Source organism: Pygocentrus nattereri, chromosome 21, assembly GCF_015220715.1.
Source record: "Pygocentrus nattereri isolate fPygNat1 chromosome 21, fPygNat1.pri, whole genome shotgun sequence".
Taxonomy (NCBI): domain Eukaryota; kingdom Metazoa; phylum Chordata; class Actinopteri; order Characiformes; family Serrasalmidae; genus Pygocentrus; species Pygocentrus nattereri.
This window is the reverse complement of record NC_051231.1, coordinates 31822214-31848425: the sequence shown is the minus strand read 5'-3', so window position 1 is coordinate 31848425 and position 26212 is coordinate 31822214. Positions and strand designations below refer to the sequence as shown.

Below are 26212 nucleotides of genomic sequence, written 5' to 3'. Positions count from 1 at the left end.
TTACAAAGATTAAAACATCAGACTTCATGACATAAATATTCAAAACAGGGAAGACCCCTAAAGACACACTGAGTTCATGGCTTGTTTAAATACACAGTGGTGCTGAATCAGCTGCAGGCTGTGGAGCTAAGAGTCTGTCACTGTATCAGGACGACGTCCTGCACAGACAAAAGGCGACGTGTGAAATGACAGATGGTGCAAGGCAAAAAACGAAAGTCAGCAAATCAATACGGAAGTTAAAGCACGTGAAAACAAACGACACAATGAGAAACGCTCGGTAAGGTTCAGTGGAACAACACTTCGCATTGTAGCTGGTGAAAGTCTGGGCTTAAATAGCCCAGCCTAAGAGTCCCATGATTTCTATCGCAGGTGTGCATCTTTAACAATCAGGAGATTGAGATCTCCGCCAGGAGAGGGGTGGGAAGAAGGCCGTCAGGTGAGACTCCAAGGGACTCCCTGTGGAGTCCCTTGTCTTCCGTGGCTGGAGTCGAGCATGTGACAGTACCCCCCCAAAGAGTCTGGGGGGACCATGGGACAGGGACAAACCGGATGACCCCTCCTCCCCCGGAACTATGACCTGGTCCCGGTCCCATGGATGTCCCTCAGGTGGGCAGGCAATGAACTGGGAAGTTGCATATGTGAGACATGGAGCTGCCCTCTCTTGGGTCCTTGGCCAGTACCCAACATTGTTCCTCAGGACCGTAACCCTCCCAGTCCATGAGGTATTGAAGCAGCCTGCCTTGATGTTAATAATCATGTGCCCATTAAGCAAAATGCTTATGTGTTAACCCCTTTAAACAGGATATGATGCAAATGAAGTGAAGCATTTGGTGGACAATGGTTTTGCGATACCCAGCCTGAGTTCATGGTGCTCTCCTAGTATATTAGTGCCCAAGCCTGATGGGTCTGTGCACTTCTGCACTGAATACAGGAGAGTAAACGCCATCATGAAACCTGACTCGTTTCCCCTCCCTGGAATGGAGGATTGTGTCGATAGAATTGATTCTACTACTTTGTTGCTAAACAAGACTTGCTTAAAGGCTACTGGCAAGTTCTGTTGACTCCCTGTGCATCTGACGTTTCTGCCTTCGTAACACCTCACAGTTTTCTACAGTTCACAGTTCTGCCTTTTGGTTTACAAAATGCCCCATACCATTTTTCAGAGATTAATGAAGTTAAAAATTGTGAAGCGTACTTGGACGACATGGTGATCTAATCAGGGACTTGGGCAGATCATTTGCAATCTCTTTCTGAGGTGTTTTCTCATTTCTCAATGGGGGGGGGGGGCTGAATAAGGCGCCTCACGTGGCATCCCAGTCCCGGTGTCTCAGTCCGCAGGGTGTTATGGCGATAACACAGCAAATTGCCATGGAGACAACCTTGATTGGGTCCCAGGCAGAGTCAACAATCAGCAGGAATCCGGGGAAGTGGGGGAAGGGATAAAAGAGCATCTCGCTGCAGTGATCTTCTGGAGGAATTTGATGTTCCAGCAGTGGCCTTGGCCAAGGCCAGTGCTAATACGGGGAGCTGAAAGCAGATTAAGAAAAGGGTTACAGGCTTCGGGCGAGTAGCCGCATTTTCACGACAGTTCACCAAGTTCATTATGGTCACCCAATGATTCATTTTCCTTTGCAAAGCCACCAGCTTCTCCACAATGTTATCCAGGGTGCAACTTATGGTCACAGTCTGAGTGTTGACAGATCTGCCCACCACATCAATCATGTCAGGCAGCTTTTTTTTGTTGAGAGCCAAAAGAAGTTGTACTTTAACTTTTACTTTATTTGTTGAATGCACTGTGTATTTTAGTTGGATTACTGTATTGGATTGTATTGCATTGCATGGCACAGAGTTCTGTGTTCAACTCTGTTCCTTTTCTCTGGTTATCTACAGTGACTTTTGTATCTAGCAGTACCTGAGCTCAGGACTGTCTTTTTCTCTAACCTATTGGTAACTAGAAAAGATACTTCACTTCTTGTAAGTCGCTCTGGATAAGAGCATCTGCTAAATGCTGTAAATGTAAATGTAGTAGTAGTGGTGGTGATAATAGTTGTAGTGGTGGTAGTAGTGATAGTAGCAGTAGTAGTAGTAGTAGTAGTAGTAGTGGTAGTGGTAGAAGTAGTAGCAAAGGTGGTAGTAGTCATGGTAGTGGTATTAGTAATAGCAGTGGTATTAGTAGTAGCAGTGGTAGTAGTAGTAGTAGTAGTGGTAGTAGTGGTAGTGGTAGTAGTAGTAGTGGTAGTGGTAGTAGTGGTAGTAGTAGTAGTGGTAGTGGTAGTAGTAGTAGTGGTAGTAGTAGTAGTGGTAGTAGTAGTAGTGGTAGTGGTAGTAGTGGTAGTAGTAGCAGTGGTAGTGCTGGTAGTAGTAGTAGTAGTGGTGGTAGTAGTAGTGGTAGTGGTAGTAGTAGTGGTAGTATTCTATCGTCATGATGAAACTTTTCAGGTTTTATTTTTTAATACCAGTAGAATACGGCAAGCATTGTCTACATTGTATGAACATTTCATGATGAATGGACCAAAAATGTCCTTCCATTATCTTGCATAAAAAAGGCTTTTGCCTTCTGTTTAACCTAATCAACCTGGCTGAGTTTAAAGCTGATAAGAAATAACCGAGATAATAAAGTACAATTGTTCTTTGTGAGCTGGATGCTGTGTTTTGTATGAAATCTGTTTCTTTTTAAATTGAGTCACATCTTGTTTACTATGGCTGATTAATCTTTAACCAGAATAGTGATATCCTGGCCAGGATCTGAACAGACTTTCAGTCAAATTAACATTAACTAGACATGAAAGAAAGCCTCCATTTCTCAGGAAAGGGCTGCAAAGGGTGGTGTCTGATACACCTTTGTGTGGAAGTGTGAACCAGACACCATCCTGCATCTGAGAGCTATTTAAGAGATTGCAAAGACTTTGCAAATCACTGAAACCTGCCACACATCTTCCTTGAAGAGATTTGACAGCTGTTTTCTGCACAGAGCTCTTTGTCGTAAGTGTCTTTGATCTTCTTGATATAAAGTTTGAGCATAATAATTTCAGTTTAGAAACTGCTGCATTTGTTAGTGTCACTGCAGAATATGATCATTTCTTGTAGTGCTTTGACTGTTTCAGCAGACTGAATAGACAGTAATATGGTCATGTGCAAAAGTTTGAACACCCATGCTCAAACTACATCCTCTACAGAGGACAAAATTAAATATGCCATCGTTCTGCAAATGTTAGTGCACAACTTCTGTTTATTTGTTTAACATGTACGTATGTAAAATTCAGCAATTAAACAGTAATCCTGCATTAATATTTTGAGGAAGTGTAAACTATTATTTTTCACTCAATCGGTCATTTAAGGATCGATGTGACCACATAATAAACATTAATACACAGAATTATTAATTCATCTTTATTTATCAACTAAAGTGCAACCCCACTGACAAAGGTGTTAGAATTAACAATGATGATTGTCCAGATTTTCCAGTAAGGGCCATTTAACCAAATATGAAAGTGACCACATGAAACAAGACCAGTTGTTTTACTGTTGTTGAACATTTTCATTTTTGGGTTTGTAAAACTAATAAGCATGTTTTTGGTCACACCTTATGTGGGTGGTCCCCTATACAGATCTACAGATACCTAAATCACTAACAAACTTTCTGGTGATATTCAGTTGATTATCAACAAAAGTATGGTTATGGTTAGGGTTAGGAGTAGGTGTAGGTTTTGCCTGAAGGTTAAGGTTAGGGTTAGGTTTAGGTTTAGGAATAAATATAATAAAATCTTTCATACTTAACTTGAAGTTCAGTTTTATTTAATAGATATTTAGTTGAATGTTACTTAAAGACACACTGAGCATTTACAAAACATCTACACTGGACCATCCAAATAAAATGTTACCATGTTTTTTAATCCCTATATTCTTTTTCCCATTGGAATGATGAAAAATAATAACATGCATGCTGTCTATATATATATTATTTCAGGCTTCAAAAATCTACACCATGTCTTACCTGGCACCTATCCTTGAAATTGGTGGACATGGAGGTAGCGCCTTCAACTTCAATGGCATTGACTGCGGAGCAACACTGGAAAAGATGGGTGTGTGGGCAGGAGGCTGGCAGATAAAGGCCATCAAGATTTGGCTCACCAATGGTCAGTCCATGCAGTATGGAAATCCTGGTGATGGGCCTTATTCTGAATACACATTTAAATCAGGAGAACATATCACCTCTCTTTCACTGTGGGGGAATGGAGCTGGAACCCGTCTAGGTGCCATCAAGTTTACGACAACTCTTGGCGGTACCTTTTTTCCAAAGATGACCTCATGGGGCCTGAAACAGGAGTATCCGATTGATATCGGCTCTGGCATCTGCATGGGAGTCATTGGACGCTCAGGCTCAGACATCGACTGCTTAGGGTTCATATTCATCAACACCATCAAGTCCACTGTCCTTACCAAAGTCAATTATCCCACCCTTCATAACATCATTCCTCAGGTGGCTACTGAGGAGCTGAAATCCATGACTTACCATAATGACACCACTGTTGATCAGCAGTATACCCTAGAAACTACAAAGAAAATCATCAAAATGTCCTCCTGGTCTGTGACCAACAAGATAGAATCGACCTTCAGCATATCAGTGAGAGCAGGAATTCCAGAAGTGGCAGAAATTGAGAGTGGATTCAGCTTCACATTGGGAGTCGAATCTACATACTCTTTAGAGTATTCCGAAGAAAAAGAGGAGAAGTTTTCTTTCCCTGTTCAAGTCCCTCATGGAAAAACAGTGGATGCGAAGATGACCATCGGCCGTGCTGTTGTAGATCTTCCATATACTGCTACGGTGAAGATCACCTGTTATAATGATTCTGTGCTGAAGTTCAACATCAGTGGAGTCTACAACGGCCTCACTTACACCACTGCAGATATACATGTAAAAGAACATGATGAAGCCTAGTTAGGCTTCCCCAGCAACTTAAAGAGATTCAAATGAGGGAAAAATCTGAATAGTTAAGCTCTTTCTTTTCTGTCTGATACATTCTTCTCTATACTATAACACTTTTCTCCTTTTTCTATGCTAGATTTGCTACATTGATCAATGAAGGCTGTTGCTTGGTTGTTATAAAATTACTGACAGATTAGAATAATGTAGCCTATAACAGCTTTAATATCAGCAAAAATAGATGAAAAAGCTTTTAATTGGTTTTTTAAACATTTTATTGCAGTAAAACTTTTTTGTTTGTTTGATCAGTTTATTAGTGTTCATTACTCACTGGTTCTTCATGAATTTCACTTTCTGCACTGTCACTTGTTGAAAGTATTAAATGCTGTGTATGTGTCTTTGCATTTCGCAGTAACTTTACAGCAAGATTTTCCTCAATAAAATGAAATTTTCACTTTAATTTGTTTGATTATTTATGTGGAAAATAAGACCTACAGACACTTCAGCTGTACCCTGTGTGAGAAGAACAAAACATGTTTCTCATTGTGGTAGAAATGAAAAAGGCCAGCCTCTCAGTCGGATCTCAACTTAGACTTTTATCACCATACACACGCGCACACACACACACACACACACACACACACACACACACACACACACACACACACACACACACATGTTCTAAGCCACTTCTCCTTCTGGGTTGCTGGAGCCTATCCCAGCTGTCATTGGGCAGAAGGCAGGATACACCCTGGACAGGTCACCAGTCCATCGCAGGGCACTTTTATCACCAGTACTATAAAATCAATTCTAGTCATATAAAAAGATGTGAATGGTCTCTTTTCCACTGTACATGATTCAAAACAGAACACAGTTTCCTCAACATGCTTATCTAACCATGTTGAGGACTGCAGACCTGTTTGGTGGGATGACCTAACGTAGCTAAATGTCAGTGTTGCTCCACCTCATCTTGCCCTATTTTAAAACCCAAACAAATAAATTCAGTTTGCACACAACCAATTTTGGTGAATATCTTAACCTTAAACTTGTGTGGATTTTTAATATCAGAGCTTTTAAATAATAAGCATGTTCCTCATGCATAGCTTGTGTCTTCCATGCATGCTGTGATATTTGTTCCAACTGTGAATGGTTTTGTAAGGGTTCAGCCTGCACCGCCTACTGCCAGCAGAGGGCGATGGCAGCATGGTGCCACAGACTAATCAGGCTAACCTGATACACCTGGGAGTTCCCCTATTTAAGGTTGCAGCAAAGGCCAATGTTTGTCACACCTTTGTAGAGGGGTGACTGGTATGGTATTCAGTGAAAAGAAAAGGAAAAAAGAAAGGAAAAGAAAAGAGCTGGAGAGACAAAAGAGGGAAACTGCCCCCAAAAGTACTAAGAGCTCAAAAGAAGGCTCCAAGCCCTGCTAAAGTGTTTGCTCTTTGAGCAGCAAACCTGCAAAACCTAAGATTCAAGATTCAAGAGTCTTATTGTCATATACCCAGCAGAACAGGCAGTTACACTGTACAATGAAGTTCTTACTTTGTTGCTCTTCCATTCACCAAATATAACACTAAGAGAATAAAAAAAGAAAACATAAGAAGTCTAAAAACAGTTGTTAAAAGTAAAAATGTACAGTGTGTGAAAGTTGAAGTAAAATTAAAGTTACATGTGCGTATGTGCAAATATGTAGAGCCGCTGTCAAAGTCCATCAAGTAACAGGTGTAAACAGTAAACAATGTTGTTCTGTGCAGGTAATAGATGTAAACAGTATTGTTCTAACAGCAGCAGTACAGTCTAGGTAAGGTGGAGTTATTGAGTGCAAGATTAAACCAGTTCAAAATGGGAGGAGGGAAGAGGTACTAAGTGAGGTATTCACCAGTCTGATGGCGTGTGAATAGAAACTGTTGGTCAGTCTTGTAGTCCTGGACTTCACACTCCTGTAACGTCTGCCTGAAGGTAGGAATGTGAACAGTCTGTGCTGGGCGTGTGTACTGTCCCTGATGATGTTGTGGGCCCTCCTGATGACCCTGGCATGATAAATGTCCTGTAGTGAGGGGAAGGCTGCTCCTGAGATGGACTGTGCAGTTTTGATCACATGGTGGAGAGCCTTTCCGTCCTGAGCAGTGCAGTTTCCATACCAGACCATGATGGAGCTGGTAAGAACACTCTCGATCGTACTCCTGTAGAAGGTGCTGAGAATTTTGGCTGGCATGCCAAATTTCCTCAATCTTCTCAGAAAGTACAGTCGCTGCTGGGACTTCCTGATGGTGAGGTGTATGTTGTGTGACCAGGTGAGATCCTCACTGATGTGGATGCTGAGGATGCTGCTACAGGGATGTGTGCAGCTCCCGCTTCCTCCTTGGATCAACAATCATTTCCTTGGTCTTGTCTGCATTCAAGGAAAGCTCAGCCACCTCCTTCCTGTATGCTGCCTCGTCCCCGCCATTGATCAGCCTAACAACAGTAGTATCATCAGCAAACTTGATGATGCTGGTGTTGTTCTGGGAGGCCATAGAGTCATAAGTGAAGTGTGTATAGAAGGGGGCTCAACACACAGCCCTGGGGGACCCCTGTGCTCACTGTTCTTGTGCTGGATGTGGAGCTGCCGACTCAGACTGACTGGGGTCTATCCGATAGAAAGTTCAGCACCCAGTTACAGAGGGCAGGTCTCACTCCGAGGGTAGGGAGCTTTTCTGAGAGTTTGTGTGGGATGACCGTGTTAAATGCTGAGCTGTAGTAGATGAAGAGCATTCTGACATGCGTGTCCTTGCCCTCCAGGTGTGTGAGGGCTGTGTGAAGGGCCGTGTTCACTGCGTCATCTGTGGACCTGTTCCGACGGTATGCAAACTGAAGAGGGTCTATGGTGTTGTCGTCTCCTGGATGTGAGTCATGACATTCTCTCAAAGCACTTCATCACGATTGGGGTGAGTGCAACAGGGTGATGGTCATTTAGGCAGGTCACAATGCTTTCCTTTGGGAGGGATGCAGCATGGCAAGCACATAGCATGGACCGAACTTCACCATTTGTCCAGGGTTTACCCCAGAAGCATAGTCCTCTAGATGAATGGTACAGTCCTCTCTCATAGCAGCAGTTCTGAACACATCCCAGTCTGTACTGTCAAAGCAGTCCTGAAGCTCTTGGTCAGTTTCTTCATTCCACACTTTGATAGTTTCTCACTGGAAGTTCTTGCTTGAGGAGTTGTCTGTATGCTGGGTAGAGGAACATGGAGATGTGGTCGGACTGTCCGAAGTGCAGCTGAGGCACGGGCCTGTAGGCCCCCCTCATGATGCTGTAAACTTGGTCGAGTATGTTACTCTCCCTCATCGGAAAGCTCATGTGCTGATGGTATTTAGGTTTTTACAGTCCTCAGGTTGCAGTGTTTGAAGTCGCCAGCAACAATGAAAACAGCATCCGGGTGAGTGGTCTCTCGTTTACTGATGGCATCATGCAGCAGCCCTAGCGCTGTCCCGGGATGTAAGTAGCCAGTATAAACACACAGCTGAACTCTCTCAGCAGATAAAAGGGTCTGCACTTCACCATCAGCAGCTCTAAGTCAGCTGAACAATGTTTTTCAACAGTCCATACACAGACCACTTTTACGTCCGTACACCACCTGTTGCTCATGTAGATGCAGACACCACCGCCTTTGCTCTTCCCTGATGCTGCTGTGCGGTCCCTGCGGTGGACGGAGTGAACTGGATCGCCGAGTCTGGTGTGCTGTGTGAGAGCCAGGTTTCTGTGAGGGTAAGAGCACAACACTCTCTGATCTCACACTGAGTTGTTATTCTGGTCCTCAGCTCATCCAGCTCATCCAGCTGCAGGGCCTTGCCGGCTGGTGCTGGTGGAGTGCGAGTGTAAAAAAGTTGAAGTCTGAGAGGCTAAAGTTAAGTTCATGAGGAACTTTACCGATCTCCAGGAGTGCCTCTCTGCTGTAACTAACTGTACCGTAGATGTTCTGTACATTTAAAATAAATGCTAAAGTTAAAATAAGTAACAAATAGGTTGCAGGAGGAACACACAAAGACGTCTGCCACAGTGGGTGCCGTCTTGATTTTTTCTATTAAATATTATTTTACTTTATTTGCTTTTATTACCTTTGTAACTTCTCTTAAACCTTCTTCTGTTTTCCTCACCTTTTGTATTAATCTCATTTGCATTTTGTATGTCTCTCTTGGTTGATGTGTTGAGGCTGTGGAGAGGAGTCCCTTTGTCGTGTGATGACCTCCAGTGGTCAGCCTATTTTACATGTGGTTATCTATAGCTCCCCAATCTAGCAATGCCATTTGTTGAATGGATATCTGACATCCTCGCTCCTAGATGGGGGAGACTGTAAATTCCTGGGTGGGCCTCAACACCTAATTTAATTACAAAGGTAGAGGCAGTTACCCGTCCAGTATGGGGGTTTCTGGGTCGTTTAGACAAAGGGACAGCTAAAGGGTGTGGATTACCTGGTTGACTATAAGTCCATCGTTTTGGAAGCTTAGTTAGACTTGCTTGGTTGGGAAGATGCGCGTTTATTAAACTTCTTTTTCCTCAACAAAGTCTCCACTTCTGTTTATTCAAGAAACCCATGCTTGCCAGCAGACGTCAAGAAGCCAAAACTGAGTTTTACTGGTCACAATCACAATTTTACTGTTAACAGTCCATCATCATTATTCAATTTCCGTGCACAGATCCACAGTTGTCTGGATATTTTTGGGTGGCGTTTCACTCTCAATCTAGCAATGACCCTGAGGTGTGTGAAAACTCCTACCAGCACCACACATACAACCACATCAGTGTCACTGCAATGCTGAGAATGGACCACCACTCAAATGATATCTGGACAACAGTGGACCTGGAGTCAGAACTGACCAATGATGAATGCAGCAGATGGTTTACAGTGTGTTGTATGCCTATATAATGTATGTACAAGAATTTCTAATAAAGCAGTGAGTGGAACTACAAGGCAGGTATTTCTAACAAAGTCATGTCAAGCTTGTCATGACAACTGACATAAACCTGCATAGGAGGTTTTTTTATAGTTCAAGATTTTTTATAGTTCAGTTTTGATTTGATGTTAGAACATCATGATATTTTAAAGAGGTATAAGCCCATAGCCTTTTGCACAGTATCACCTAAAAATAAGCACGTCTAGAAGACACAATACCACTGTGGTAAGAGCTTTTAAACCCCTGTGTTAGGAGACCCATCGCATGTTGGTGTGCAGGACTTGTTTTCAAAGTATTTAAAAGACCATTCATAGTGAATTTTGTTAATCTTATGCAAAATCACCTCATCGCACAGCTGAAATGGAGAAAATCAACATCTTGGAGAGACGATTTCAGTGTTTATATAAGTAACAGTCACTGCTAAGGCTAATACAATGAGATGGGATAGAAACAGGCTCTACCTGAGCGCTGTCTCATAGTCTCTACAATAAAAATCAACATCTGCGTGAAACCACAGACACTGATCAACAGCAGCACCGTAATGTTAAACACACTGCATTTTATTTGAAGTATTACAGTTTATTTATTTACAAAGATTAAAACATCAGACTTCATGACAAATATTCAAAACAGGGAAGACCCCTAAAGACATACTGAGTTCATGGCTTGTTTAAATACACAGTGGTGCTGAATCAGCTGCAGGCTGTGGAGCTAAGAGTCTGTCACTGTATCAGGAATGCTGCAGTAAAATGATACACGACGTCCTGCACAGATAAAAGGCAACGTGTGAAATGACAGATTAGGAATGAATTACATGCATTAGCTCAGTCTTAAGTGTCTCCACTGGGGCCTAAAAAAACAGATATTCAGTACAGTAATTTTATTGCTTTTATTTACAGGAGCAGCTCAATGGTCAGAAACTTCATTGATGAAGACAATAAATCAAACAAACTGTGCATTAATAGAAGGACAACAGTGTCTAGTTGCACACCAGCAAGGTGGGCGATGGTTCATAAAGCTGCACTATGTAAGATGTGAGAATTTGGAGACCTCTCTGGTTGAAATGAGTAACTGCACGCAACCTGGCGAAGAACATTTTGTAACATGGGTAATGCTTGGACCCCTTCCCTGAGGGGATGAATCTGAAGATTGCGAGCGAGTTGAGAGAGAATCCAAAGAGAACTCAGTCTAAACTTGGTGAAGGAGTGTCTTCTGAGGATGTGAGTGAATTATTTACTACTGTCATCACATCTTCATCTGTATCATGTTGATTTTGAGGCCTAAACATTGTTCCGGATCTTCTTTCTGAGTCTATGCGTGTGACGCTAATATGTAAAGACGTCTGACGTAGTGTGAAAAATTCCTGAACTGACACCTCTGACTTTTAAATGATTATTTTGGGGTTTTCTAGCGTGACTTGCAGCAGCACAAACACTGTATTTCTGCCTGTATTTATCATCATCAGTCAGTAATAATAACACTTTCAGTTTTAAGAAAAACATCTGACAAAAAACTTACATAATGCCCCTTTGAAATAAATCTCTTTTGATCTCAGACTTGGAGTGTAATTTCTCCTGAGGAAGTGACTGGAATGAAAGTTAAAGGTAGGTGATGTTATGGTTATTTATTATACATCTGCACCTTTACACGCTGGCTCGTCCCCAGAATGGACCATTCAGGAGACATTTTTATTCAAAACGTACTGTGAAGTTGACATAATCTGAGTAAATGTATTGGTAAATATATCTTACCTGAAGGCTGAGATGGCGTGGGCACAGATTCAATCACTGAGAAGTTTCAATTTGGGACGCTGTTCTAAAGGATGGGAAAACATACTGTACTATTTGTAACAATTCAGTTCTGTTCATTTTTTGTTCTACTCTGTAAAATGTGTCTTACCTTGAACTCATAAAATTGACAGTCATACCATAAACATGTCACAGCAGGTGTAATACACTGCTATTAGTTGTTGTGACAGATGTTATTCAGTTACATAATAGTCATCTGACCATTACCGGCAATTGCTGTGACAGATATAATATTATCCATAATATTTCTGTTCAAACAGTTTTTGTGGCATGATCATTTTGGCTGTGTACTCTATTAAGGATGCACTCAAACTGGAAATGTGAGTCAATATCCTTTTTTTTAGTGTATGAACCTACCAATGCATAAACGTTTAAAAAAACATAAAATTTGGGACTAAACCAAACTGCATTAGCCTTTTAAAAAAAAACAATCAGGCCTACAAATGCAGTAAACTGACTGAAATCTATATATTTTTGCTTCTGGGAGTTTTTGGAGCTGTGTCTAGCAGGTATGACATCCAGGCCCCCTACTGGCAGCTGGTGTTGTGGCTTGACCCCTTACAATTGGCTTATGTAAAGCTTTCACATAAACATATTAAAATATCATAATATAATGGAAAATACAAAATAATATACAAAACATAATAATGGCATAAAATAAATATAAAATAACCCAAACATCGGCATAACACACAAAACAAAAACATGTCTATATAAGCGTTTGTGTGTGTGTGTGTGTGTGTGTGTGTGTGTGTGTGTGTGTGTGTGTGTGCGCAAGGACATGCAGACATGAAATATACAGATTTGCCAAAATATACAGTAACTGTCGATACGCTATAATTCCGATATTATCGTGCGACTCCACACTCTACTTAGCTATCATGACATAAAGCATTATAACATCTGTTCTGACCATTGCTGGTAATTTTACCCTTCTGTATTACTAGATATGATCTATAATGGTAGCTCATAACAGCATACCTGCCATAACATGTTTATGATGTGGTTATGTCAGTGTTATGTAGCAGAGTTCATGTAAAGTGTCATGAAAAGTGTTTAATGTTTCATTGTTGATCTCATGTATTTCACCAGTGAGTGTATCCATTACATATGTTATCCACTGAGCTCATACATAACGCTAATGAGCTCAGTCTGACAGTAAACAACTCAAAGGTACTTCAGTGGTTCCTGAATGAAGTATAGCACAAAGCTAATTAATCCCACTGGGTAACATCAGGAATACTGAAATAACAGTGAATTAGGCAGGAAACGGACATGTCTCCTGCAAAACCACACCATCAGACCTCAGCCCCCTTTTGATTTTTGTTTTAGTAATTTGCAGAATTCATTTGGACAGAAGTATCTACGTATTAAACATGCCTTTAGTGCCACTGTTTGAGTTGACCTTAAACAATCTGTTGAATATACACATTAAAAATTCCAGTTAACTTTATTAAGATAGGGGCTAAAGTTTTACTACACAGTTCTATAACCTAAGAATAACTCCATTAGTTTGCATACAGTCCCTGTAGCATAAATAATAAGCCTTAGTATCTAATAAGCCTGTAATGTTGAGGGTTTAATCAGAAAACTGATATATAGACATGTACATATTGCTATAGATTCAAATTATGCTTTAACATTTTTATCTGCCATGCTTTATTTGCATGGTCCCCAATGGAAGCTTAAAGCTCTCTGGTGAAACTCATAACTTTCAATAAAATTAGGTTTAGGGTCGGGTTTAGAATTATTTTAGAATTGGGTTTAGATTTTAGGAATGAGAAGTTTACAGTTAGAGAAAGTTTGGGTGAGTTTAGTTGTTGTTGTTGTTGTTGTTGTTGTTGTTGTTGTTGTTGTTTTTGTTTCGGCCACTTTAATTAAACGTTGTTCTGGCATTTCTCACCTCACTGTCCTCTGCTTTCCTGAATAACAAGAAAGAACAAGTAAATCAAATGTATTCAAAATATGAAATTACAGTGATATTAATACAGTTTCCATAACGTTGAGCTGCTTTGTTCTTGTTCTTGTCTGTATGAGTGAATCTCAGCTGATAGACTCACTGATAAATCTGCGCAGACAGACGATCACTCCAGCCAGTAAAGCGCTGACACAGGTGGTCAACATCAGTATGAGAGAAATTCCTGAAAAATAACAAGACTAATTTAGATTTTATATTATATTGGTAAGATATTGCATTCTGTGTCTTACTTTGCACATACAATTACATATTTGGTTGACTTTTGAAGTAAAAGAACCCATCCTCTGCAGCAAACTATTATTCATGGTGAATTTTGAGGGATGTTTAGGTGTACTATATATATATATATATATATATATATATATATATATATATATATATATATATATATAAAATGTTTTTTTTTTTTTTAAATTAATTAGTTCACAGCATGCATTTCCAAAATGCCTTTGGCTGATCTATAAGTTGTTTCGCATACTTCAGCTGTTGATGTTTGCAATGAGATTGCAGGTATAGTTTCCTTTTGATGACTCTTCCATGCAGATCATGTTCGTTAGAGCAATGCTGCACAGTAGAACACTGCACCACCACTCCTGTGTCAGCTAAACCTTTCTGCACATCTTTTGTTGTCATATTGGGGTTTTGCTTTGCCTATCTAGCCAGTATACAAGCAGATCTATCTGAACTTTTTCTTGGTCTTCCAGATCTTTCCTTGATTTCCACATTTCCCCTTAACTGCCTTTTCTTAACGACATTTCAGACAGTGGAAATTGCCAGCTGGAATGACTTTGATATATTTTAATGTTCTTATAATCTTATAATGATCTGCTGCTTTTAAGGCATCAATGATCAGTAACAACCATGGCTGAGTGTTAGCACAAAGTTTGAAGAAATTATTATGCTCTGAAATTCTCCTAACAAGTCAATTTAAGGCCTAATGAGTTAAATAAAAAAAGTACTGAAACTAAGTACTGGAAGGGTGTTCAAACCTGTGCACATGACATTACAATTACTGTTTTTTTCCCCCCGTATGCATTAACATTAGCAGAAAAATATATTTCTAAATAGTTTGCTATAGAGTTTGTAGATTTATTTGGCAAAAATATTGACACATTGTATAGAATACTTTGATATTTTTTATATTTGATATTTTACATTTGATGCTTATTGTAAAGGTCAGTTCTACTGCACATAAGCAGAAGGAATCCCTAGTCTGAAGCTCGAATGGAGAGCCAATCTAGACTAAGATCTCTTCAGCAGGGCTCAAATGTAATATCATGTGACAAACTGGAATTTGAAGCAAACTCTAGAAATAAGAAATATGAATAATACACAATATTGTTTGTTTAGCAGGCAGATGCAATCACTCACTCACTTCTGAACAATTTTTCGATGTGATCATCTTGTTTGGGATGCGTTGTTAGAGCTATAAAGGGAAAAGCATTCTGTTATTAGCTACCAAAACCTCTATTAACTATGATTTGTAGCTAATATGCAGTCAATTCTACTGGTTTGAATGTTGTTTATCATGTGACCAGATTATTCATTTCAGAAACACAGAACAACGCAGAAGCTCACCGTCTTTTGTGGTTTCCCTGGGGCGTGTGGCCACAGTATCTAAAGCTTCTGAGAATAGAAACAGAGAACAAGTAGCAGTCAGACAGCATGAAGAAGAAAACTCATGTAAGCATATTCTGATATGTTGTGTTGCAGGTGCTGTATGTTAAACAGCTTTACAGCTTTGCAAACACTAAGCATTACATGTTTTAGGAAACATTATCTACATGACATGACATCACTGTTCTGTGACTTGATGGTCTGTTATGCACGTCTTTACTTCAAAATGTGATTGTATGAATTGTGGTTGACTAACTGGAACTACTATATAGATCATCTATAATACCAATAATAAGAACAGAACAATAATAACACTAATAATTTGTGCTTCCTGACGATTTACTACTTGTTTTACGTGTACACTGGTATAAACAAATGCTGCTGTTATTCCAATTAGACATATAACACTGTGCTTCCTTTGTTTTATACTGCTCCACCCACAAAATAAACAGTACAAAACAGCTCATATACTGTAAAAAAAAAACAATATTTAAATGTTATTTTAGGGAAAAATGAAGCAACATAATCACTTCATCCTACTGCCATAATAAAAACTGTTTATTTCACATTTTATTCTTTTACACTAGTTGTAATTTTAACACCATATAGTCTGGTCAACCTCAGACTCCACCTACAAGCACAGTCATTGGCTCATGAGCTGCCAAATGCAGTCATTTTATTGCCTCCCTAAATATCTGCATGAATTAGTGCTTCATCTAAATGATATGTAAATTGGGTGCTGGTGGGCTGGCGCTTGATTTCACGCACTGACGCTGATTCATCATTTGCACTCAAATCTCCGCTCGTTTCTGCATCGTATGAAAGTTTAATGGATCAGGCAGAGAGTGGTTGGTATTTCATTATGTAAGAAAACTCACACCTGTTGCTACATTTGACTCAATACTCATCTTACAATAGCACCTGAAATCACTCACAGACTTAGGACGAACAGATGAAGCTGCTACCAAAACGTAAAGCTCAGTTTAGAATATATCAACTGATTTTTATACTGCTACAGTTTATTATGTCTCTAATCTTGATTAGGATGGTGTATGTTCAAGTAAAATCTGCCTTTTTATATGAAGTAAAATAAAACAAAAAGCTTAAAAATATAGATAATAACTGATAAAGTAAAATGATATATTATGTGTAGGATAAAGACAGACTAACCTGTAGTAGATTTCGGTTTTGTTAATTGTGTTGTAGTTTTTGGAGTTGGTAAAGGAGGAAGTTCTGGTGAAAAAGAAATAAACCCACTGTATGGTTCAGCTTTGAATAACAGACTTAATGCATAAAAAGAAATGTGCCAGTTAACAACATAGCTCAGCAAAGCATCCATGGAAATATAAAAGTAAATGGTAGTGCTTTATTTGAAGGCTGTATACATAAAGACTTCATAACACAAGAAAACGTATGAATAACAAATTTAAAAAGCAGTACTTCAGTATTTATGAACACTTCATGTCAGTATTCGCAAAATAACATGATGATTTTTTAAAGTAAATGACACTAGATTGACATAAAGGACTTTGAATTAAAGTGACGGACGTTTGTTCCACTTTTAACGATGTTATAAAGCATCATTCCCAGGTAATTTAACTTATAAGGCAAAGGCCCAATAAAGAACACCATATACAGCACCAGTTCCCTGAGATGTTTTAGTTTGAGGGCATCTTTCATACAATTGACATGGCGTTCTTAAAAAAGGCCTCTAAAGTTCATTACTTGGAAACAAAGCCAAATGACAATGTTATAAATGAAACAACTGTCCATCAGAACCTTGTGTCATTCGACTATAAGCTGTTTAAGTATTGCTTTTAAAGTCTCTATGTACATATCCTTTAAATAAAGTGTTACCAGTAACTGTAACAGTGCTCTTCAGTCTAAGACACTCACGTGTGAGGCTGTGTGAGTCACTGAGTGGAGACTGGACGGTTTGGTCAGAGATCAGTGAATAATCACAGCTCACTTCTCTGCTCTTCGCTGATTTCATACGACTGAACAGAAAATCCCTCTGAGCTGTAAAACTACAAGCCAGTGATCCAGATCTGGTCCTCTGAGACATCATCCACTTTATCTTCTCATCTCCAATGTAGAAATCACACCCAACATCAGCACCGAGTGACAGTGATATTTCACACACAAGCCTGGACTCGTGACGTCGATCATCATAACTTACCGTCATTGTTGGTTTCTCACCTACAGAGAGGTCAGAGAAACCGTGAAGCTCATTCATATGATTCCCAGCAGTGACATTACAGTCTTATAAACAGTGACCTACCCAGTGTTCTCACTGGAGCTGGGAGAGAGTGAGGAGACAGACGCTGTCTATCTGATATTTTCACAGAGTAATAGCAAATAACGTTGACGGGTTGGAGTGAACTGTAACTGCGTCCAGCCCATGCGGTCAGTTCAGCTCCAGTGAGTGAGAGCTGACAGGATGGAAACTTCAAATTTCTCTCATGTCCTTCTGGATAGAAATAACACTGAGAGAGTCCAGCATACGGAGGTGTGCAGTTCAGCTGGACTGAGCTTCTCCCTGAAGTGGACACTGAGAGCTGAGGAGCATCTGTAACACACAGACAGATCCACATTCAGACAGTGGACTGGACAGATCACTGGATGTAATAGTAAAGAGGTCATGTTCTACAACATCTGCAACACACAAATCCATCCATCATTCACTGAAATGATTTCTGAACACAGCGTCACAAATCATTACTTTCTACTGTAATTTTACCGTATACTCTCAGAAATAAAGGTGTTAAACTGTGACTGGGTCAGTGCCCCTCATGTCACTAGGGTGAGACCCTCAAGGCTCCATCTCAGTGCCTTTAGTCAGGGAACACAACTGAACCATAATCCACTGAAATGATCTGTTCTAAGCTGTACTGACTCCACACACCCCGCCTCGCCTCGCCTCCAGGCTTTTACTCTACTGCTCTGTTTTAAAACATTCGGTTATGAAAAGGAACAAATACCAACTTTTCACCTGGAGCAACTGATTTAAGCTCCACAATCAGACCTTAAAGCCACTGTGGAACCTTTGAGGGAACATTTACACTGCTTGTACCTTGATGAAGGAGAAATGAACCTGAACAGAACCTTCATTACTAACATTGTACCACTAAATACACAAGCATTCTTTCAAAATCAAAAATTACAGTTCAAGAATTCACAATATGCATCATATAGAGGTTCTCTCAATACCATCACTTTATAAAACACTACACAATTCATCCATTCCAGCGATACTGGTTAGTGTTCACTACATTTAAAGCTCTCGGTTTGAAGTTATTTGTTCCCCAACAAACACAAACACAGTCAGTCAAAACCTCTTGTTGCTAAAATGAAACTCACTTTGCGGCTGAACTTGCAGAATCAGATGGAAAGAGATGAGGATGAACAGAGCCATTTCACCATCACCAGATGAAGAGAGAGCATCGAGACGCTTACTTTAAACACCAACTCAGAAAGGAGGTCACTAAACAACAGGAAAACCACACCTGTGTGCTTATGGCTTTCAATAGCAAACGAAACCCACTTCTGGAACAATTTCTGCTTTTATTTCTTTCTATTTGCCACGTACAAAGATGCCCATCATGGCAAAAGCCAGAACTGAACAATAAGACTTTTCATTTGACTGTATCTTTGATTTGGGGACCTTCCATTTCATTATATCAGAACCACCACATCTCTGAAAAAGTATATCAGTGCTCATGTTGTCCACTAGGTGGAATGTACTGCTGTACAGAACATTGAATTTTCATACAGTTCTCCTGTCGTGCTCATGTAGTTCCCCAGTTCTGGTCCTGGACACTAAAAGATGGTTCTTCAAGGGTTCTTTAGTAAAGACATGAACCTGCATAGAACCATGAACACTCAAAGAAGGATCTGCACGATTATCTGCAAATGCAGTAACACTTTCTGTGAATGCCATGTCTATAAGTACCTATGAACACATTCATAACACATTATAATGCATTCATAAGGCAAATTTGTTCACTTCTGCAAATAGCTTGAAATTGTGAAACTTTACAGGCATGCAAAAAACTCAGAAGGGCTTCAACACTTAGGACCACTTTTATGATAGCAGCCACTGATCACTGCCTTTTTATTTACTCTCCAAGACCACCAGTGAACCTACACATGTCCTCTGAGTTTATATGGTAAAATAGTGGAACATCTGAAAGGTTTTCTGGTGACTTTATAACTTAGAATGCCCTGCATGTTCCCCTCCACCATTACAGGACTGATGAAAAGGTTAAAATGATCTTAGAACTACCGTGAAATAATATTGTAGGCATCAGGCAGTGAATTCATAACCATTTCTTCTTCTAACCTTCTGTGAGGAGCTTTTAGAGGTGGACGTCTGGGTCCTATCACCACCACTGTGAACAGTCCTGACTCTAAGTTTCTCTAGAACAGAGCGTTTCACCCCAAACTGCCCTGAATGACTCTGTTTACATATTTTATTACATAATCATGCAGAAGTTTGAAGAATTGGTGGAAATCCCCTTTAAACCAACAGTTCATCACAAGCTTTGATGTCATATGATGCCTTACATCCTGTGGTAATACCCTGTAATACTGTAATACATCTATAAACAGATTACACATTATTAAGTTATACTTTCATGAGCTATAATTTTATTTTTAAACAACAATTTAATGATCTATAATTACATAATGTAATTATTATTAAATATTATTATTTAAATAATGAATTATTTATTGCAAACTTTATTAATTATTATTATTAATAATAACATCTATAATGACACATATTATTTTATTATTATTATATTATTAGAAATTAAATAAGTAATCAAATAAAAATAAATATTAATTAAAAAAATGTATATTGTTATTCATCATTCTAAATAATAATTATTAATAAGCTATAACACTATACGGCATATTATGTTATACGTTCCACATCAACAGATTAGTATAAGCCAGGCTTAATGCCAGAAGTGGCACAACATGGTCAAACCTGGATGGGGCTCCGTCGATACTGATGTATTCATTATGCCAGGATCAGCTCTGATATCGATCTGGACATTTCAGTTTTTTCTTTTGATTATTGGTAAACTTTGAGAAAAAAAATCATATTTTCCATTGTTATGTTTTCTAAGTGCATCACTTGTTCTTTCGGGCTCCCTCTAATGTCTGGACCCCTGAAAGCTTATGGGCAGCCCTGCATCTTGAAATCCATGACAATTAAATTTTACACAAATTTATCAATAAAATGTGACGTCTGTTTTGTCTCTTCTCTGTTGCAGAGGAAACACCTTCTCTTCTGCTGCCTGTGGTTTTAGCTGCAGCTGTGAGTAGATGCAGCTTTTTTGCTGGGATTGCATTTCCAGTTGGCACCACGCCACGGATCAACCGTCTCAGAAGGAAACAAGAAGCCAAAAGATCATGAAGATGCCACAAATGACTCTAGTGAGGCATCAACTCCACATCTGTGAGCACATCTTGAGTGCTGTGTCTAGTGATTTTTAATTTCAAGTTAAAGGGATCTGTCGGCAAATGTAGTTAATACACACTAGAAGTCAATAGTCACCCAAATCTCCTCTGGCTCAAACCTCATGTCGGTCTTTATTAAAGGGGAATTCCACACATTAAAATTAAAATGAAAGCCATACAGAACGGTTTGGTGTGAAATGGTTGATCGTAGAGTCACCGACCTCTTTACAGTGGTCGTGATAGGAACCAGGGGTCGCCATGACTACAACACACAAATATAGCCATTTTATTTACTATCCAAAACCACCACTGGACCTGGGTTTTTATATTCAATGTTGAAGATGGTCAAATAGTTCTAAATTTGAAAATACACATTTTCTTTGGGGGCTATTTTACCTTAGAACATCCTGCATGTCTCCCTCCACCATGAATGACTTCTAATGAACAGGCCAAAAATCGGTGTCTCAGACGTCAGGCAACATTTTTAGAATTACTTCATGTAATAACTTTCTGTGACGGAGCCTTTAGAGGTGGACGTCTGGTTCCTATCACCGCCACTGTGAAAACTTCAGACTCTAAGTTTCTCTAGAACAGGAAACCACTCTGAATGACTTTGTTTACAGATTAACTATTTAACTACTCTCTGCCCCCAGACCTCGACCCCCACCAGTTCGCATACCGTGCAAACAGGTCAACAGAGGACGCCATAGCAGCAGCTCTCCACTTTGCACTGAGCCACCTGGAGCAGCAGCACAGCTACGTCCGAATGCTCTTTGTGGACTACAGCTCTGCTTTCAACACAATCATCCCGGACATTCTTATCACCAAACTGGGCACCCTCGGACTCCCCCCCCTCACATGTGCCTGGATCAAGAACTTTCTCACTAACCGGCCCCAAACTGTGAGACTTGGCCCCCACCTCTCCTCCACTCGTATGCTTAGCACCGGCTCACCACAAGGCTGTGTGCTGAGCCCCCTCCTGTACTGCCTCTACACCTATGACTGCAGTCCGGCCTGTGACAGCAACCTCATCGTCAAGTTTGCTGACGATACCACAGTGGTCGGACTCATCTCAGAAGGAGACGAGACAGCCTACAGGAAGGAGGTCCTGAAGTTGGCAGCTTGGTGTTCAGAGAATAACCTGGCTCTGAACACCAAGAAAACAAAAGAGATCATCGTTGACTTCAGGAAGCACAGCACTGAGCCAGACCCCCTGTCCATCAACGGCGAGTGTGTGGAGAGGGTCCGCACCTTCCGGTTCCTTGGAGTCCAAATCTCTACCAACATCACCTGGACAGACAACATCACAGCCGTCATCAAGAAGGCTCAGCAGCGACTACACTTCCGGAGAGTCCTCAGGAAGCACAACCTGGATTCCAACCTGCTGCTGACCTTCTACCGCTCTTCCATCGAGAGCCTGCTGACGTACTGCATCACAGTGTGGTACGGCAGCTGCACCATGGCAGACAGGGAGAGGCTTCAGAGGGTAGTAAAGACAGCACAGAAGATTATTGGCTGCCCTCTCCCATCCCTGATGGACATCTACACCTCCCGCTGCGTCAGCAGAGCGAAACGCATCACAATGGGCAGCTCGCACCCCGGATCTGTACTGTTTGACCTGTTGCCCTCAGGAAGGCGGTACAGATGCATCAGATCAAGGACAAACAGACTTAAGTACAGTTTTTTCCCAAAAGCAATAACACTTCTCAACTCACAGATGCACTGATAGCCTATCCCCAGACTTCCATCACCACCTACATACCAGTCTATTCCCAGACTCCATTACCAGCTACTGTGCAATACTCTGCATACGGAAATGTGCAATCATACTGTACATGTATGTACATTATACAGGAATATGTGCAATACTTAGCAATGTGCAATATTTATTGTACATACAATACAGCTGTAAATATCTCCATATTTATATCTTGTAAAAAACATAGTTTTTATTTTGTTTCTATATTTATTTCATATACATATATATACAAAACGCATAGAACTGTGCACAACCCCTCCCCATTCTATTCCGTGTCATTTGTTTACATTGTATGTTTGCACTGAGATGGAGTTGCTCTTAATCTCATTGTACTGTGTATAGTGACAATAAAGGCATTCTATTCTATTCTATCTATTCTAATAATTCAGACATTTTTAAGAATGGGAGGAATTCAAATTTAAGGTGGCCCAGAATTGCTGATGTGGTTTAGGACACAGTGTGACTTACTGTGAGCTATGAAACTGAACAAAGTCGTGTAACTGTACATTGTAAAAAATGAGAGGTCAGCTCAACTTAAAATGATTCAGTAACTGATTACATGGCTCTTCTTCAGTTGAGTCAACTTGAGGACACCAGAGCTCACACAACTCAAAGGTCTTAGTCAAGTCATAAATTCTCCAAGCTACTGTTTATAGATCTGCATCTCGGTTAGATAAACTAAACTGAATGTGTTTTTACTCAGTTTCCCCATTAGCTGGCGCTCCTTCTATCACACAGTCCCATCTGGCATATTCTCCTCTTGGGTTTCCAGACAATGGACCACTGTGGTATTGTTGGGATTCAAACTCACAACCTCCTGATGTTGGGATGAATTATTAGACAGCTGCACCGCATGAGATGATGCCACACTTCAAAGTCAAAACAACAGATTTTGTTTTTCTCCAGTGTATTAAACATTTGTAGACACAAAATCTGAGTTCCTTCATGTGTTCCTGAGTGGTGCGGTGGACTGAGCCATCTACCCAGCAGGAGGTTGTGAGTTTGAGCCCCAGCGATGCCATAGCCATCCATGAGTGTGTACTCAATGTCTCGCAGGATGTTGTGATGGAGAGATTCTTGGCTGGTGAGGAAGTATAAAAAAAAACAAGTTCATTTTATTTATATAACTGAGACGCAGAACTAAAAGCATTAAGAGAACTTGCTTTTGACATTCAACACCAGACATATGGACACAGTTTAGCTGCTGTTTCTATTTATAAATAATTATTAATTTTGACTTTAAACTGAAAATATGTATTTATATATGGAAGCAACTGAAATAGTGTCCAGATAGAGTCAATATTTCTGAGCACCTGTTGGCTAAAGTAGCTGGCCAGTATGTTCAGCTACACCAAGACGTTTTTATGTTCATTCGTTCATCATTGTTGTAGCTCACGTTGAGGCCAGTCTAGCACTGGCTGAAGGTACTGCTTTTCCAGAGAATAATATACTTGACAAACAATAAGTTTAATTAATTTTTTTTGCACTTTTAAAAAATACACAAAGATAAACAAACAAATAATATAGAATGCAATGCAGGGAGAGGCAGAAAACGTAATAGGTGCACGGGGTCAGGCCAGGACGTCATACCAGGCCAGCTGCTTGACACAGCTCCAAAAACCCTAACTCCCAGAAGCCCAAGCGCTAATCAGTACCATACAGTTTGGAATATCCATGGAAATATAAAAGTGAATGGGAGCGCTTTGTTTTAAAGTGTACATATGAACTTCATAACCCAAGAAAACGTATGAATAACTAATTTAAAAAGCAGTACTTCAGTATTTATGAACACTTTGTCAGTATTCACAAAATAACAGTGTTTTTTACAGTAAATGACACTAGATTGACAAAGCACTTTGAATTAAAGTGACGGACGTTTGTTCCACTTTTAACAATATTATAAGGTATTAAATATTATATATTAAAATACCACCATTTCCTGTCCAAGAGAGCTAATTCTTCTCTTGACATTAAGTCTGCCTTTACTGCAGTTTCGGTTCCTGCCTAACTATTGCGAGACATTTTCCTATCCTATATGCTGCTGTGCAGAATACATGTTTGCGTATTCATAAAGTTCAAGCCCTCTTCGTGACTCTCCTCTGCATGAGTACATTGTGTAACTTCTGCTATATGTCACGTAGGCGAAACAACTCATGAAAGCATTTACTTGTTGCATAGAAGCTCTTTAAGCAAAACCTTTAATTGTAGAGCAAAACGTTCCTTCACAATCCCCCCTTTAACGGTTACGCTAACTTTCTTTTCTGGGGAACATTTACACGTCCCCTTCATCTTCCGAAGCCGAAACAGGGTAGGGGAGATTGTCTGGGTCATAGGGGTCGTAGTCTCCACCACTGCCCAACAGAGGCAGGTGGACCATTTGAGCTGAGACTGATTGCTCAATAGAGCGAGCGATGAGCTGTCTCACGCACGGAATGGTACAGCATCCGAACAGAGCCAGCACTGGAGAACGACTCCCACCTCATGCGTGAGACTGGCAGCACTGGGCAGTTCCTTCGGTGACCGGCTCCTTCACCCCAAGTGTGTGAAGGAGCGCAGGTCCTTCCTTCCTGCTGCTGTGAGACTGTTCAACCAGCACTGCTCCCAGTAGACCACACACACACACACACACACACACACACACACACACACACACACACACACACACACACACACACACACATTCAGAATGCAAACATTTGTCATTGTGCAATATGTTCTTAAGTGCAATACAGATCTTATGCAGCTCTTATTTTATTATTATTCCTATTTTGCTGTAAATAGTCTTTAGATTTAGCTTTAATTTTTATTATTTATAATGTTTATAATGTTTATACTGTTTCCCGTTTCTATTACTGAGTGCCTTACTTCTATTACTCTACTGCTGATGTACTACTGTGGATTTCCCCACTGTGGGACTAATAAAGGATTATCTTATCTTATCTTATACTCCCCGTCTCAGCCAGGAGCATGTTAGGTGCTACTCTAATTTGAAATGCCATCTGTGACGTTGCACGTAGCTGCTCCCCCAAGGCGCTTAAGGCCTCCTTGGTATAGTTAGCTAACCTCTGTGGGTTTTCATAGATGTAATTAATCAGTCTACATTTTTGTTTGTCTGCACCCAATGGATAAGAGAGGCGAAACCCACCGCTATCTGATTCATGGCTCTGTACTCATCTGGCACCCCCCCTTGGCACCCTAATAGCATCTATATACTCTGGTGATTCCTTAGTTCCCACCTGGAGGAGATCTCTCAGTGGTGATCTCTCAGGGGGCCACCCCCACTAGGGCTACCATTACTTTTATAATCAGTACGTTCTTCATGTCTGCTATGTGTTTGACCGATAATTCAATACAAAGGTGTGGTCTTAGTTATTGGGTTCAGCAGTGTCTTCTCTTCCTTGTCCCTGAGTTTGCTGGCGGTGGTTCTACCAAAGAGGCATTTAAATATCTGGAGCTGCTCTATTCTGGCCGAAGCCTCAAGAGTCTTACTCTCCTTGCTGCTTCGGAGTGGGTGCTCGTTTTCAGTGGTTCACGTGGATCCAGGGGGCCCGCTCGGCTACCTTCACCGCAGTCTGGGTAGTTAGGAGTACCTGATATGGTCCCAGCCACCTCTTGTCTCTCCACCCCTTCCTTCTGTGGTCCTTAATGACAATCGCCTGGCTTCAGATCATACTCTTTCCCTCTTGGTGGCTTCATTCCACCGTTGGAAGAAGGCTGCC

The 26212-nt window shown here is 40.4% G+C and overlaps 2 protein-coding genes across 4 annotated transcripts; one reads left to right on the top strand and one right to left on the bottom strand.

Annotated features, from left to right (window-relative positions):
- Positions 1-2851: 2851 nt before the first annotated feature.
- LOC108440525 (aerolysin-like protein) lies at positions 2852-5220 on the top strand. Its single transcript, XM_017719420.2, has 2 exons — positions 2852-2982; positions 3968-5220. Exon 2 carries the CDS (start codon positions 3986-3988, stop codon positions 4937-4939), a length of 954 nt encoding a protein of 317 aa, XP_017574909.2. The 5' UTR covers positions 2852-2982; positions 3968-3985; the 3' UTR covers positions 4940-5220.
- A 5178-nt stretch (positions 5221-10398) lies between these two features.
- On the bottom strand, positions 10399-18735 carry LOC108440515. 3 transcript variants are annotated; one of them, XR_001858854.2, is made up of 11 exons: positions 18623-18735; positions 17544-17831; positions 17159-17461; positions 16433-16495; positions 15224-15271; positions 15021-15071; positions 13728-13808; positions 13571-13589; positions 11611-11674; positions 11378-11445; positions 10399-10623 (listed from the first exon to the last, which is right to left on the bottom strand). XR_001858854.2 is itself a non-coding variant. In XM_037532471.1 (10 exons), exons 1-9 carry the CDS (start codon positions 18675-18677, stop codon positions 11644-11646), a joined length of 939 nt encoding a protein of 312 aa, XP_037388368.1. In that variant the 5' UTR covers positions 18678-18735; the 3' UTR covers positions 10399-10623; positions 11611-11643. The 3 variants fall into 3 exon arrangements, 1 of the variants encoding a protein (XP_037388368.1); XR_005129298.1 differs by lacking the exon at positions 16433-16495; XM_037532471.1 differs by lacking the exon at positions 11378-11445.
- Positions 18736-26212: the final 7477 nt, after the last annotated feature.

Coding starts and splice junctions, on each gene's coding strand:
- LOC108440515 (XM_037532471.1), bottom strand. CDS start 18,677: ATGGCTCTGTTCATCCTCATCTCTTTCCATCTGATTCTGCAAGTTCAG. Junction 15,272..16,432: donor AAAACCGAAATCTACTACAG/GTTAGTCTGTCT, acceptor TTCTATTCTCAG/AAGCTTTAGATACTGTGGCC. Junction 15,072..15,223: donor CAGGGAAACCACAAAAGACG/GTGAGCTTCTGC, acceptor TTCCCTTTATAG/CTCTAACAACGCATCCCAAA.
- LOC108440525 (XM_017719420.2), top strand. CDS start 3,986: ATGTCTTACCTGGCACCTATCCTTGAAATTGGTGGACATGGAGGTAGC.